The sequence below is a fragment of the Phocoena phocoena genome, chromosome 5 (assembly GCF_963924675.1).
Source record: "Phocoena phocoena chromosome 5, mPhoPho1.1, whole genome shotgun sequence".
Taxonomy (NCBI): Eukaryota; Metazoa; Chordata; class Mammalia; order Artiodactyla; family Phocoenidae; genus Phocoena; species Phocoena phocoena.
The window spans coordinates 55433572-55449536 of NC_089223.1; the positions used below are offsets into that span (position 1 = coordinate 55433572).

The window sequence follows — 15965 nt, forward strand, 5'->3', positions numbered from 1 at the left end:
AGCAATACTCATATCAAATAAAATAGACTTTAAAATAAAGAATGTTACAAGAGACAAGAAAGGACACTAGATAATGATCAAGGGATCAATCCAAGAAGAAGATATAACAATTATAAATATATATGCAACCAACATAGGAGCACCTCAATACATAAGGCAACTAACTGCTAACAGCTATAAAAGAGGAAATCAACAGTAACACAATAATAGTGGGGGACTTTAACACCTCACATACACGAATAGACAGATCATCCAAACAGAAAATTAATAAGGAACACAGGTGTTAAAGACACAATAGACCAGAAAGATTTAATTGATATTTATAGGACATTCCATCCAAAAGCAGTAGATTACACTTTCTTCTCAACTGCACATGGAACATTCTCCAGGATCGATCACAACTTGGGTCACAAATCAAGCCTCAGTAAATTTAAGAAAATAGAAATCATATCAAGCATCTTTTCTGACCATAACACTATTGATTTGTATTGATTACAAATCAATTACAGGGAAAAAACGTTAAAAACACAAACACATGGAGGCTAAGCAATACGTTACTACATAACCAAGAGATCACTGGAGAAATAAGAGAGGAAATCAAAAATACCTAGAGACAAATGACAATGGAAACACGATGATCCAAAACCTATGGGATGGAGCAAAGGCAGTTCTAAGAGGGAAGTTTATAGCTATACAAGCCTACCTCAAGAAACAAGAAAAATCTCAAATAAACAATCTAACCTTACACCTAAAGGAGCTAGAGAAACAAAAACAAACAAAACCCAAAGTTAACAGAAGGAAAGAAATCATAAAGATCAGAGCAGAAATAAATGATATAGAAACAAAGAAAACAATAGCAAAGATCAATAAAACTAAAAGCTGTTTCTTTGAGAACATAAACAACATTGATAAACCATTAACTAGATTCATAAGAAAAAGAGGGAGAGGACTCAGATCAATAAAATTAGAAATGAAAAAGGAGAAATTATAACAGAAACTGCAGAAATACAAAGCATCCTAAGAGACTACTACAAGAAACTCTATGCCAAAACAATGGACGGCCTGGATGAAATGGACAAATTCTTAGAAAGGTATAACTTTCCAAGACTGAACCAGGAAGAAATAGAAATTTGAACAGATCAATCACAAGTAATGAAATTGAAACTGAGATTTAAAATCTTCCAACAAACAAATGCCCAGAACCAGATGGCTTCACAGGTGAATTCTATCAAACATTTAGAGAAGAGCTAACACCCATCCTTCTCAAACTCTTCCAAAAAATTACAGAGGAAGGAACATTCCCAATCTCATTCTATGAGGCCACCATCACCCTGATACCAAAACCAGACAAAGATACTACAAAAAAAGAAAAATACAGACCAATATCACTGATGAATATAGACGCAAAAATCCTCAACAAAATACTAGCAAACAGAATCCAACAGCACATTAAAAAAATCATACACCATGATCAAGTGGGATTTATCCCAAGGATGCAAGGATTCTTCAACATAAGCAAATCAATCATTGTGATACACCATATTAACAAATTGAAGAATAAAAAACATATGATCATCTCAATAGATGCACAGAAAACTTTTGACAAAATTCAACACCCATTTATGATAAAAACTCTCCAGAAAGTGGGCATAGAGGGAACCTACCTCAACACAATAAAGGCCATATAGGACAAACCCACAACAAACATCATTCTCAATTGTGAAAAACTGAAACCATTTCTTCTAAGATCAGGAACAAGCCAAGGATGTCCACTCTCACCACTATTATTCAACATAGTTTTCGAAGTCCTAGCCATGGCAATCAGAGAAGAAAAAGAAATAAAAGGAATACAAATTGGAAAAGAAGAAGTAAAACTGTCACTGTTTGCAGATGACATGATACTATTTATAGAGAATCCTAAAGATGCCACCAGAAAATTACTAGAGCTAGTGAATGGATTTGGTAAAGTTGTAGAATACAAAATAATGCACAGAAATCTCTTACATTCCTATACACTAATGATGAAAAATCTGAAAGAGAAATTAAGGAAACACTCCCATTTACCATTGCAACAAAAAGAATAAAATACCTAGGAATAAACCTACTTAGGGAGACAAAAGACCTATATTCAGAAAACTATAGGACACTGATGAAAGAAACTAAAGATGATAGCAAGAGATGGACAGATATACCATGTTCTTGGATTGTAAGAATCAACATTGTGAAAATAACTATAATACCCAAAGCAATCTACAGATTCAATGCAATCCCTATCAAATTACCAATGGCATTTTTTATAGAACTAGAACAAAAAACTCTTAAAATTTGTATGGAGACATCAAAGACCCCAAATAGCCAAAGCAGTCTTGAGAGTTAAAAATGGAGCTGGAGGAATCAGACTCCCTGACTTCAGAGTATACTACAATGCTACAGTAATCAAGACAATATGGTACTGGCACAAAAACAGAAATATAGATCAATGGAACAAGATAGAAAGCCCAGAGATAAACCCAGGCACCTATGGTCAACTAATCTATGACAAAGGAGGCAAGGGTATACAATGTAGAAAAGACAGTCTCTTCAATAAGTGTGCTGGGAAAACTGGACAGCTACATGTAAAAGAATGAAATTAGAACACTCCCTAACACCATCCATAAAAATAAATTCAAAATGGATTAGAGACCTAAATTTAGGATGGAACACTATAAAACTCTTAGAGGAAAATATAGGAAGAACACTCTTTGACATAAATCACAGCAAGGTCTTTTTTGATCCACCTCCTAGAGTAATGGAAATAAAAACAAAAATAAACAAATGGGACCTAATTAAACTTAGAAGGTTTTTTACAGCAAAGGAAACTACAAACACGACGAAAAGACAGCCCTCAAAATGGGAGAAAATATTTGCCAACGAATCAACAGACAAAGGATTAATCTCCAAAATACATAAACAGCTCCAGCTGCTCAATATTAAAAAAACAAACAACCCAATCCAAAAATGCGCAGAAGACCTAAATAGACATTTCTCCATGGAAGACATACACATGACCAAGAAGCACATGAAAAGCTGCTCAGCATCACTGACTATTAGAGAAATGGAAATCAAAACTACAACGAGGGCTTCCCTGGTGTCTCAGTGGTTGAGAGTCCACCTGCCGATCAGGGGACACGGGTTCATGACCCGGTCCGGGAAGATCCCACATGCCGCAGAGTGGCTGGGCCCGTGAGCCATGGCCATTGAGCCTGTGCATCCAGAGCCTGTGCTCTGCAATGGGAGAGGCCACAACAGTGAGAGGCCCACTTGCCAGAAAAAAAAAAAAAAAAAACTACAACGAGGTTATCACCTCACACCAGTTAGAATGAGCATAATCAGAAAATCTACAAACAACAAATGTTGGAGAGGTTGTGGAGAAAAGGGAACCCTCTTGCATTGTTGGTGGGAATGTACATTTATACAGCCATGATGTAGAACAGTATGGAGGTTCCTTAAAGAACTAAGAATAGAATTACCGTATGACCCAGCAATCCCACTACTGGGCATCTACCCAGAGAAACCAATAATTCGAAAAGACACATGCACCCCAATGTTCTTTACAGCACTATTTACAATAGCCAGGTCACGGAAGCAACCTAAATTCCCATCGACAAATGAATTGATAAAGAAGATGTGGTACATATATACAATGGAATATTACTCAGCCATAAAAAGGAACAAATTGGGTCATTTGTAGAGATGTGGATGGAACTAGAGACTGTCATACAGAGTGAAGTAAGTCAGAAAGAGAAAAACAAATATCGTATATTAATGCATACATATGGAACCTAGAAAAATGGTACAGATGAACCAGTTTGCAAGGCAGAAACAGAGACACAGATGTAGAGAACAAATGTATGGACACCAAGGGGGGAAAGTGGGGGTTGGGGCAGGGGTGGGATGAACTGGGAGATTGGGATTGACATGTATACACTAATATGTATAAAATGGGTAACTAATAAGAAACTGCTGTTTAAAAAAAGAAAAGAAAAGAAAGTTCAACAATTCAAAAAATAAAAATAGAAAGCCTAAGGAAGGAAAGTAACTTCAGAAAAAATTGCTACAAACTTTTAAAAAATAAATGAAAATAGGTCTGTGTCTTTGTTCCTGTCTTCTTAAATTCCAAACCTACTAGAGAATGGACTTGAAGTTATGGGGAAGGGGAAAGGTAAGCTGTGACAAAGCGAGAGAGAGGCATGGACATGTATACACTACCAAATGTAAGGTAGATAGCTAGTGAGAAGCAGCCACATAGCACAGGGAGATCAGCTCGGTGCTTTGTGATTGCCTGGAGGGGTGGGATAGGGAGGGTGGGAGGGAGGGAGACGCAAGAAGGAAGAGATATGGGAACATATGTATATATATAACTGATTCATTTTGTTGTAAAGCAGAAACTAACAAATAAATAAATAAATAAATAAAAATAAATGAAAATAAATTTTTAAAATTCTTTCTCACAGCCCCTTTATTTAATTGCCTATTATACAAAAAGATCTGATTTCAGTGGACAGCAGGTAAAAACATGTAAATATGAACATTTGTGATTTGACATTACTTACAAAGTATTTTCATAAAATATATTAATTTAAACATTTTTGAAAATTTTTGGCATGCCATTAACAACTGTTTTATTGCAAGATATTATCCTATACCTACATGCACATTTTAGCACATTGTTATGTTAGAGATCTTGGCAATTACTAAAAAATGAAGCATTTCACACTTCTAAGCACTGTATTTTTTCTCAAAATTAATACTTCAGTTAGTCTGAAATTGCCCTGTTTTGATCCCTACTTCTGATTAATCATGCCTGCTACCTCCAAAACCCTATCTCTCAGAGTCCCAAACTGGCACATTGAGACCAGAAAGATTTGTTAGAGTCAGATTAGAAGGGCTTTTGAATGCTAAATGGAGAATTTGGAAATTTTTTTCCATAGGCAGTAGGTATCTATTAACTTTTTGTTCAGAGAAACATGATCAAAGTGATATTTTCTGATATTTCATGTGAGTACATAGAAGTCAAAGGGAGCACTTAAAAAATATATGAACCATATTCCAGCAGATTTGAATCAAATAGGTGAGTGTTGGATGAAATAAAAAGTAATGCATGGGGAGAAACATAAAAGAAACACAAAAATATTTGGTGATTAAGTGTAAGTAGGGGTTAAGAAAAATTCAGTGCTGCTTAAAAGAAACCAGAAAAAGATAAAATTCGTCTGGTTTGTTGGTTTGATTTATGGTATGTTTATTTATTGATGCTTTTTTTTTTAATGCCATTGGGGTGGATGTGGTATAAGGGTCGATTTTAAACATGTTTATTTTTATGTGAAAATAAAATCCAAATAAAGGGAATAGAGTTTGTTTTTTTTTAGTAGAATGATCCTCTGAAGACAAATAATAGTTGGAGATATAAATGTGGGACTCTTCAGCTTATAGTTAACTGATGCCATGAGCAAAGAAATATCTATGAGAGGTAGGGAGAAAAAGAGGTAGAAAGGGAGAAAGATGGAAAGAGAAAGAGAGATGGAAAGAAGTGGGAAGGATTAAGAACCAGCATTCATCAGGAATTGCTCACACATAAAATGTTGGAAGAGAATTCAGAGCCAATAGAACTGACGAAGCAGTGCTTCAGAGTGGGAAAAAGAGAAAACAGCTCATCTGATGTATAGAAACAAGAGAAGAGTTTAAAAGGCGGAGTGTGTGTTCAACAAGGTCAAATACCTCATTATAGTGTATGGTAAGGTAAATGGAGAAGTACTCATTACATATGGCAAATATATCATGCATAGAACTCAAAGGCAGAAGAGAGGTTTCAGAGGAAATTTAGTAATGTTGGTTCTCAGAAGATGAGGCTGGTTCTAGATGACTCAGTCAAGATGCTGAAAAATAGGAGAGAAAAAGAATGACAAATAAAACAGGAGATAATATGTATATGTAATATCTTTCATTTAAATAAGGCTGGCAATAGTTGAAGCACTATGCTAAGTGTTATCTCTAAACAGAAATATATGATCCAGGGAAATTATCCCTAACTGGAGATTAATGAAATGAGACTTTACAAGGTTAAATAATTTGCCTTAACCCAAATGTATAGTAAATGTTGGATCTGTTTTCAAATTCAGTTTGAACTAATAATATCAGTAAGTTTATGTATAAGAATTTGTTCTCTCCAAGAGAAATTATCTGTTTAGGCTTGTAAGTAGCAGAAAGGCAGTCTGTAAGGAAATGATAATCTCTCCTGGCGGGAGATCTTTTTTGGAGCACAGGCTCCGGCCGCGCAGGCTCTGGCCGCGCAGGCTCAGCGGCCATGGCTCACGGGCCCAGCCGCTCCGCGGCATGGGGATCATCCCAGACCAGGGCACGAACCCGTGTCCCCTGCATCGGCAGGTGGACTCTCAACCACTGCACCACCAGGGAAGCCCCTGGAGGCAGATCTTTAAAGATCATTATCTTGGAAGAGACAAGAAAGATTCTAACAGGCGAGTTATGTAAAGCAAAAGAAAGGTATAGAGTTGTATTTAACCATGGAGTTCAGACTTGATCACTCTCTTTTATCTATAAAGTTTAACATTTCTAAAATGTGGGAAGTTAGAATGGGTTAGTCTACTGAGAAAATGAGGAAGACTCATTATGGGGTTGACTTTGTAAGGAAATTGAAAGAGAGAATCAAAAGCTTTGGAGCACAAATGAAATAACATTGAACTTATTTGGACCAAATTTGCATGGTTTTCTCTAGAAACAGTGCCACCAGCCAAAAAGAAAGTTGACTGAGAAAATAATAATTTGAATTTAGAAATTAATAAAGCAAATCTTGGGGAAGGCTACTGCTAGTGATAGTGGGGTAGCTTTGCCCTACTACATTTAGACTGTTCACCAGGAATAAATTCTCTACCACAGACCTCAGCATCAGAGGCTAGGAAAAAGCAGGGTAAAGGGACCTTGAATTGCAACTATTATTATCCAAGAAGAGGGAGGGGAAGAGTATAGATTTCTATTGTAAGTAGTAGTTTTCCTCATACATGAACCACTAGTTGCCGATAGTTGCTCTTGAAGACTGATCTGAAAGGGCTGAAAATGTAGATCAGTGTAAGAAGGTTGTCAGAGAGTCAGTCAATTTTCATTGAAAGAATCAATGATGAGGTGACAAGACTAGAAAGGGTAGCATTTAAATGTCCCAAAACTATTGATAGGGCCAAGATCATGTAAGAGACTGTGAAAAACAAAACATGGGATGTATAGTTGTTATTAGTTTTGGTGACTTAAAATTTGTTATCATGCCACTCTGAATTTATCAAAATGATAATGTCATTAAACAATAAGCATGCTAAGTTATCCTATTGAGGGTTTCTTGAGAACATTAATAAAATTTATTTTGTTCTATAAGTTTCTTATTTTAATCAACTTAGCTATCAGCACAAAAGAAAAAGTCCCTTGCTTTTTTAGGTACAACTATCTACTTATGTCCATATTCCTCTTATGATAGTAATTGTGTTATTAAAATATAAAATATTTCATCTAAATTCATATATTTAAAAAAGATCATGTAAACTAATCTTACTGTAGATACAAAGTTCTAAATGTATGCCTTGATATTTTTGAAAAAGCTCCTACTAATAAAGTATATTTAGTGATTATATTCTGCTTGAAATTATAGTTTTTAAAATTATATTCAAAATAGTGATATCATACGAGGTCACAGCCACATCATTTTGGACATTTCAACCTATATCTATAAGAGAAAGTCCTATCTAATATAATGAGACATTCTTTTTTACTAGAGAACAGCCACATGCAAACTCTAAAAATGTCAAATCTCATATACTTAGCACCTCCTATTTAGGAGGTGTTTGAAATCAAAAACAAAGTTCCATTTTGTCTTGCAAACCTAAGATTGCTAAATTAACACTATACAAACAATGACATTCTTTTTTATGATAAGGAAATAATCAGTGACTTAGTGGTTCTTTCAAATTTCCATTTGGAGAATAAATATTTTCTCCTAAAGATGTCTTTTCAATTACACACCATTGAGAAGAGATATAAGGGGAAATCTCAGCCAAGTGTGGGTGAATTGCTTAAACCTTGCATTAATTACTGACTATTAAGCAGTTCTTATTTGAATGCATATGATCCCTGTAACCACAGGCTACATTTTCTCTGTCTCCTATCAGCAGTTGCAGCATCCAGCGATCAAAGCCAGATTCCTATAATTGCTGTGTCTGTGACAGTGGGAGTCATTTTGTTGGCAGTGGTTATTGGCTTCCTCCTCAGTGGAAGGTAAGACAGGAAGCTGTGCTTCTGAACTTTTGCAGCTGATCTCTTCCTTACCTTGATCTGACCATTTGGCTATTAAGCACATCCTGAAACAAATGAGGCGAGCAATATATCAGTAGATAACCTGTATGTAGGATGTATTTCTCAAGCCTTACCTTGTCCATGTTAGTGCTAACTTTTAAGCGCACAATTCCTCTTTTCCAGGTATACTCTCTACACAAGAATAGTATTAACTTGTTATTATTTATTATGTCGTTAATATAACCATATCTTTTTCTGATATAGTTTGTTTTAACATGAATTTTATTTTTCCTCTCAAAAGTATTGACGTATCCTCTCAAAAGCTTCAGTTTTAGTGTTTGGGAAGGCCTGTGTCTGTGTCTGATATTTTAGAAGAATAAAACTAATAATTCTAGTTAGCCAGAGTTCTACCTAACAGGGTGATGGATACAAAGCAGACACACCTGTAAACAAGCATTTTGACAAATAACCACCCTTTTTTTATGGTTGCATTTATTTTCAGCTTCTGAATGATTTCAACCTGAATACATCAATCATAGTGTATACTGATTTAAAGTGAATTTTATTGAATGTTATATCAATAGATACATTAATATGTATTACCTATCTACATTTTTCATTTTGAACAAAAATAAAAGAGGTAGAGCCCCAGCAAGAGCTTATGTAGAAGGTATCTCCTGACATTGAGCTGAGCATAATAAACCTTCCTAAAAAAATAAACAAATAAGAGCATGAGTGTGTTCTATTCCTACAACAAATGTATTTTCATTTTTCATCCAGGCCACTGTTAGAAGGGATATTCCATAATGAGAGCTGTCCATTTGAAAATGTTTTGGTGTTAGACTATTATAGAAAATCTCATGAAAATCTTCATGAAGATATTTAAACCTGCACAAATACACAAAAATATACTATAAGGTCCAAAAAAAGTTATGAAATCAATATTCATATTGATTTTGTACTGTTTTACTCATTTACTTTTGACTCTTCAGCACCTATTCAACTCATAAATATATAGAATTAGACATTTTCAATATACTGCATATTGTATTCTGAAAAGATTTATGACTACATCCTTAAATTACAGTAGTGACATTTTATTTTAATAAAACACTGTTACTTCCTTTGAGCATCCTTTCTCTTTTCTGAAAATTCCCTTTCTTCTAGTTCTTGTTCATTTGAGTGTTGAAAGTTTTCCTAAGAAATCATTGCTTACTTTTAATGTTAGAATAGCAGTGACACATTTTTAGAATTGCTAAATTCTAAATTCTTCCCACAAACTGGGAAGCAGTTTGTGTTCTGTTGAGGACAGCCAGCCCTCCCCAGTCAGAGGCTGGCTAGCTCGTGCCCCACTGATCTGTTCCCTCTGAAATCACTTTGGGAGAATGCTCTACCATTGTCTCTGCTTTCTGGAAGATAAGCTAATTCCACCAGTCTTGTCATAAAAACTTTGCTCAGGTTTCGATCAAGTAAGATAATTGAATTGAGTGAATTGTAACTACTAAGAAAACTACCACGAGATAATGTGTCTTTTCTACCCCAGAAGGGTGGATAACTATGATACATTTGCAAAGCTGGTTTGTAATATCATGATTTACTTCTGAGAAATGGTTGGCCTCTTCCTTTCCAATAAATCCGGAAACGTTAGTTATATTTAGGAGCATGGGGATCATTAGAAGATATTATTTGTTGAGTCTACTGAATAAAAATGGAGGAAAGAGCAGATGTCTAAAGGCCAATAAATTTGTGTTTGAAGGTTTATTAAAGAACAAATAAAATATAGGAAGTATTTTATTGTAGACTTAGCACACTTTATCTGTTTAACCTAAGTATTGTTAATGTGAATTTACTGATGACATTCAGCTAAGGATTCTCGCTTACCTATATATGAATCAGCCCCTGCCCCCCCCCATTTTTTCCCTAATGCATACAAAATTGGCTTAAAAGCAATTCACTTCGTTACATCTGCAGCATTAGACAAAGTGAGAGAAGGTTCAATCTACCTCCTATTTGGTAGCTGAAGGAGAGTATAGCTTTAGCACACACATACACACACACACACACACAAACACACACACACACACACACATGAATTCCTATCTATCTGAAAATACCATAGAAGAATAACTAAATTTTAGTATATAGAAATGTTTAGTATATTTCTCAGTTAAATAAAAATGACATCTATACCCAAAAGGCAAAGCTTAATTTTCAGCATAACTAAACCCAAGACATGGTAAGATAATTTTGGATCTACTGTCTTACGGAAGTATATTACTTTTTAAAAATAGCAATACCTTACAAATTGTGCATTGCTTATTCACTTTAATTTTTTTCTTAATTACACAGACTGTGATGCTGAGACTAGGAATTTGCAATTTAAAGGAAAATACACTTTACTAAAAATCAATTTGAGATTTATAATTTTTTTACCAGCAAATTCTTTGCACCAAACTTTTACTTCATTTTGTTGAATGCACATTCTTGAATTTCAAGGGCATTTGTCTTATGATAGAAATATATTTGGCCAAACAAAGAAAAGTTTGGACCAAATAGAAAAGAGCTGGCAAAGTGGTAGATTTTAATCAAATCAATAATCACATTAAATGTGAATAATCTAAATATACCAATTAAAAAGAGACTGTCAGTTTAAATAAAAAGGCAAAACCCAGCTAGATGCTGCCTACAGACAAAGATGACGGTGAAGTTGTAAATGGGGTGTGCATATTTGGGGTTTTAGGGGTTATTGATTTGGGTGGTAGTTGTACAAAGTATTTCCTTTGTAATTGCTTGTTAAACTCCATTTTATATACTTGATATGTATATTCCCAATAAATAAATAAAGTTAACTGGCAATCAAAAGAAAAAAAAGAAATATATTTGGCCATTTTATTTTACTTTTCATAAACAGGTTATTTTATGTTTGTATTATATAAGCATACTTATTCAAAAGCTAAATGATATGATTCTAGAAAGGCTTTTCCTATCTCATTCAAGGCAATGAACTTCGCAATTTTTGTTGGGACTAAGAAAATTGAACCTATCTCTTAGTACATAGAGTATACTGATTAACTAAGTAAAGTTTTGTCAAATAAAAGAAAAACTGAATGAAGAGATGTGGACAAAGCCTAACACAAATTTGGGAGTTATCTTTAAACAATAGCAAATTATTGAAAAAAAGGCTTTTCTAGGAATGTTCTAAGGACACTGAATTATATATATTTCTGCCTCTTCACTGTGCTAAAATATGATTGATAAACACACAAAAACATAATAACACTTAGACTCCACTCTCACTTTGAACTTACTCTCTTATATCACCTTTTAACCTCTTGAATATATTATAAACCAGATATTTGCTCTTACGTAAAATGTCTTTTAATTACAAATAATTTAACTCAGTGGTGATATAAACTTAATTCTGATATATTGCAAATATATTACTATCCTCTGTATGTAATATTCATCGACAATTTATATCATCATTTGGGCTCAGAAGCAGCTATGTATTGAAAGTTCGTATTCACTGGCAATTTGAATTTTTATTCAGACCAAAGGAAAAATATCAGGAATATAACACATTGAATACTATGAGATAATCTATTTCAAAGAAAGCAATAAACTTTTTTATTCTAAAATACATTGAAAATGAAAAATAAATTAAATATAGAGACTTTCTAATCTTTTTAGGCTAAAATTGATTATGCAGAAACCTCTTGGAGTCTTCTTACCTAGATACAGTTAAAATAAAATAGACAAGTATCGATCCTGAAGGGAGAAAGTTCTATTTAAAAAATGACAAAGAATTGTAACATCTTAGGATTCTATCAGTTTTAGAAATCATGTGACCATCTTGTTTAAAGGTGCTAAATATTCTGTAGAGCATTTTCTGCAGGTTTCAGACTATCCTTTTTACTTTCTTTTCTATTACTTGTAAGTGGTGTTTTCATGGGACTACAAAATAATTGACTTGTTCTCAGCAAACTATGAGCTAATTACCCTGGGCTGAATATAAATTAAACCTCCTAATATGCACAGCATGTTGTAATTGTTTTTGTTTTTTTGTAATTGTTTTTTAATTTTTCATCAGTAATGACACTGCACATTGATAACTTTCTTATTATAACCTAATTTTGTGAGGTTGTCTCTTATATATAGATTTTATAGATATAAATTGTTTAATCAGTCTTTCAACCAATGATGTCATCTCCACACTCTTTTAGTTACATGTTTGAGAAAGTCTTCTACTTTGACCTTCTCTTTTTCTTTCCTTTGAAGACAATCATTGATACTATTAGATTGACTTTTTTTCTGTGTCCCTATCTTAAACTTGGGACCTCATTCTGAAAATTGACTACTGGACACTTTCTTAGTCTGATATAAAGCTTAAATTAACAGGATTTAGTTGTATAGGAAAACATCTTTCAGTGTACAGAAACTATTTCTTTGAAACTTGCTCAATATAGACACCCTGGGATAAAAGAATATATTTTAATACTTTGTCTCTTTTATTACTTATGAACTTAATTAAATCTTAAGAAAATTTCAGAGCTTTGCTTTTTTATTTCAATTAATTCCACATGTACACTGAGAGGTTAAAGATACACACATGTTACACACATGCATGCCCACACTTATGTGTACTTATCTTTCATATAAACACAAAAAAGGTAAAGCTGTTTGCCAATTTTAAAATTGGAAAACAGGGCTTCCCTGGTGGCACAGTGGTTGGGAGTCCGCCTGCCGATACAGGGGACACGGGTTCGTGCCCCGGTCGGGGAAGATCCCACATGCCGCGGAGCGGCTGGGCCCGTGAGCCATGGCCGCTAAGCCTGCGCGTCCAGAGCCTGTGCTCCGCAATTGGAGAAGCCACAACAGTGAGACACCCGCGTACCGCAAAAAAAAAAACAAAAATAAAATTGGAAAACAAACCCAAAAAAACTTATAGCTCCTGAAGGGGCAGAAGGAATCCTTCAAGATGCTTAGTCTTGGATATGATTCTAAGGCTATTAATATGTGACTTTATTTCTGTGATGTTCCTGATATGATAAATTTAGTCTAAGGAGTGGTTTAATGCCTATAAAAAGGATTAACTATTTTCTAGGCAAAAAAATCTTCCCTTGCTTGTTCTGATCATGTTCAAATACTGTGGTTAGACATGCTAAATCCTGTTTCCCTTTGTCTTTCATTAAACAATTGAAATTCAATCGATTTGAAATGTCAAATCATTTCCTGAGGAAAAAATTCTTCAGAAATCAGTTAATACTGTACTTGGAGGCTAAGTACAAATTTATGTTACTCAGACCATGTCAGAAATTTAGGGGAAAAAATAGATTTATGAAAACACTGCTTTTGGGGTTTTTTGTTACTTAAAAATAATATTAAATTTTAGCCTTTTGTAATTTTTTCAAGTCTCTTAAAGTCTAACATGTTGTAAATGACACACTCTTCCCAATTATCCATTACAAACATATATTAAGCATTTATTGCACATAAAACACCAAGAAAAGTCCCAAGCATTTAAAATAAAAAGGCAACATCCTTTTTTCAAAGTGTTTCCAAGTTAAATTAGTAGTCTGATAAATGGACAGAATTTCATAAACAGAATTACAACAGCTGGGGTTAAGTAAAAGAGTTTAAGTTGGAATCATTTCCTTCATGATAACTTTTTTCCTTCGGACCAAAATGATGGTATGATTCATTAATTCAAGAAATATTTGACTTCTTATTAAATGCCTGCCACAGTTCTTATGTTAGGGAAAACAATAGCTTGATAGTAAAATATGCTGGACTTAGAAACCTTTCTTCAAGCTCATTTGGAGCCAACTAAAATAATTGTACAGGCATCTTGAATGTAATTATTTAATTCAGACAAATGCCAGAGCTCTGCCCACATTTGATATCAAAGAATAATAGCTTCCAAAGTGAATGATTTTTAAAGGCTATGTAGCATTCTAAAACCATCAGAGAAGCATCTTTGCCTAACAGAAGTAACACAATAATAATATTGATGATAATAAGTTTAATATTGTTTAGCATGAATTACATACTACCTACTACTAGGCACTGTTCCAAGGACTTTACATGTAATATTTTACAACGCTATGTCTCAGTATCAGCTCTATATCCAATTTATACTTCATAAAAGTTATCTTCTTGATGTTTCTTGAATCTTGTAAAAATAGTCCAGCTGTAAGGCTTTTGCATTGGCTCTTCATCCTGTCTAAAACTCTTTTGACCCAGAGAACAACATGGTTTCCTCCTTCTTTCTTTGCTCAATCTAATTCTCTCAATTGAGCTGACTAAAATGATGACCCATTATTCCTTCCTCTGCACATCAGGTATCCCTTACCCTGGCTTGTCTCTTATAATACTCATTGCCATTATAATATGTATATCTTATATATATTATAATATATTCGGTGGGCCAAAAGTTTCGTTCTTTTTTTTCCCATAAGATGGCTCTAGTAACACTTAGCTGTCTTTAAGTTCATTCAAAACAATTTTGTTAGATTGTATGTTACAGCTGTCAGATCAGCATGCATTTAAAAAAAAGACATCAAAATTGGTGAATTTTTGTGTAGCCATTTTAATATTGAAGATGGAAGAAAAAAGCAACATTTTTGGCATATTATGCTTTATTACTTCAAGAAAGGTAAAAACGCAACTGAAATGCACAAAACGATTTGTGCAGTGTATGGAGAAGGTGCCGTGACTGATCGAATGTGTCAAAAGTGGTTTGCAAAGTTTTGTTCTGGAGATTTCTCGCTGGACGATGCTCCACTGTCGGCTAGACAAGTTAAAGTTAATAGTGATCACATCTAAAGAGTCATTGGGAACAATCAATGTTATACCATGAGGGAGATAGCCAATATACTCAAACTATCCAAGTCAAGCATTGAAAATCATTTGCACCATCTTGGTTATACGAATTGCTTTGATGTTTGTGTTCCACATAGGTTAAGCGAAAAAGACCTTCTTGACCACATTTCCACATGTGATTCTCTACTGAAATGTAATGAAAACATTCTGTTTTTAAAACAAATAGTGACAGGCGATGAAAAGTGGATACTGTACAGCAGTGTGGAATGGAGGGACGAGATCATGGGGCAAGTGAAATGAACCACCACCAACCACACCAGAGACCAAGACTGGTCTTCATCCAAAGAAGGTGATGCTGTGTATATGATGACATTGGAAGGGAGTCCTCTATTATGAGCTCCTTCCAGAAAACCAAACAATTAATTCCAACAAGTACTGCTCCCAATTAGACCAACTGAAAGTGGAACTCGACGAAAAGTGTCCAGAATTAGTCAACAGAAAATGCATAATCTTCCATCAGGATAAGGCAAGACCGCATATTTCCTTGATGACCAGGCAAAAACTGTTACAGCTTGGCTGGGAAGTTCTGATTCATCTGCCATATTCACCAGACATTACACCTTCCAATTTCCACTTATTTCAGTCTTTACAAAATTCTCTTAATAGAAAAAAATTTAATTCTCTAGAAGACTCTAAAAGGCACCTGGAACAGTTCTTTGCTCAAAAAGATAAAAAGTTTTGGGAAGATGGAATTATGAAGTTGCCTGAAAAATGGCAGAAGGTAGTGGAACAAAAGGCTGAATACAGTGTTCAAT

The 15965-nt window shown here is 34.3% G+C and overlaps 1 protein-coding gene across 4 annotated transcripts in view; it reads left to right on the top strand.

Moving 5' to 3' along the window:
• The window catches only part of EPHA5 (EPH receptor A5), a 325672-nt gene that overhangs the window by 236575 nt on the left and 73132 nt on the right, over positions 1 to 15965 (top strand). For 2 of the 4 annotated variants that reach the window (XM_065877349.1, XM_065877352.1), the window contains exon 8: positions 8205 to 8310. In XM_065877349.1, coding sequence (XP_065733421.1) covers positions 8205 to 8310 — 106 coding nt within the window. The remainder of the gene's footprint in view (positions 1 to 8204; positions 8311 to 15965) is intronic. The other 2 variants (XM_065877350.1, XM_065877353.1) reach the window with 1 other exon arrangement.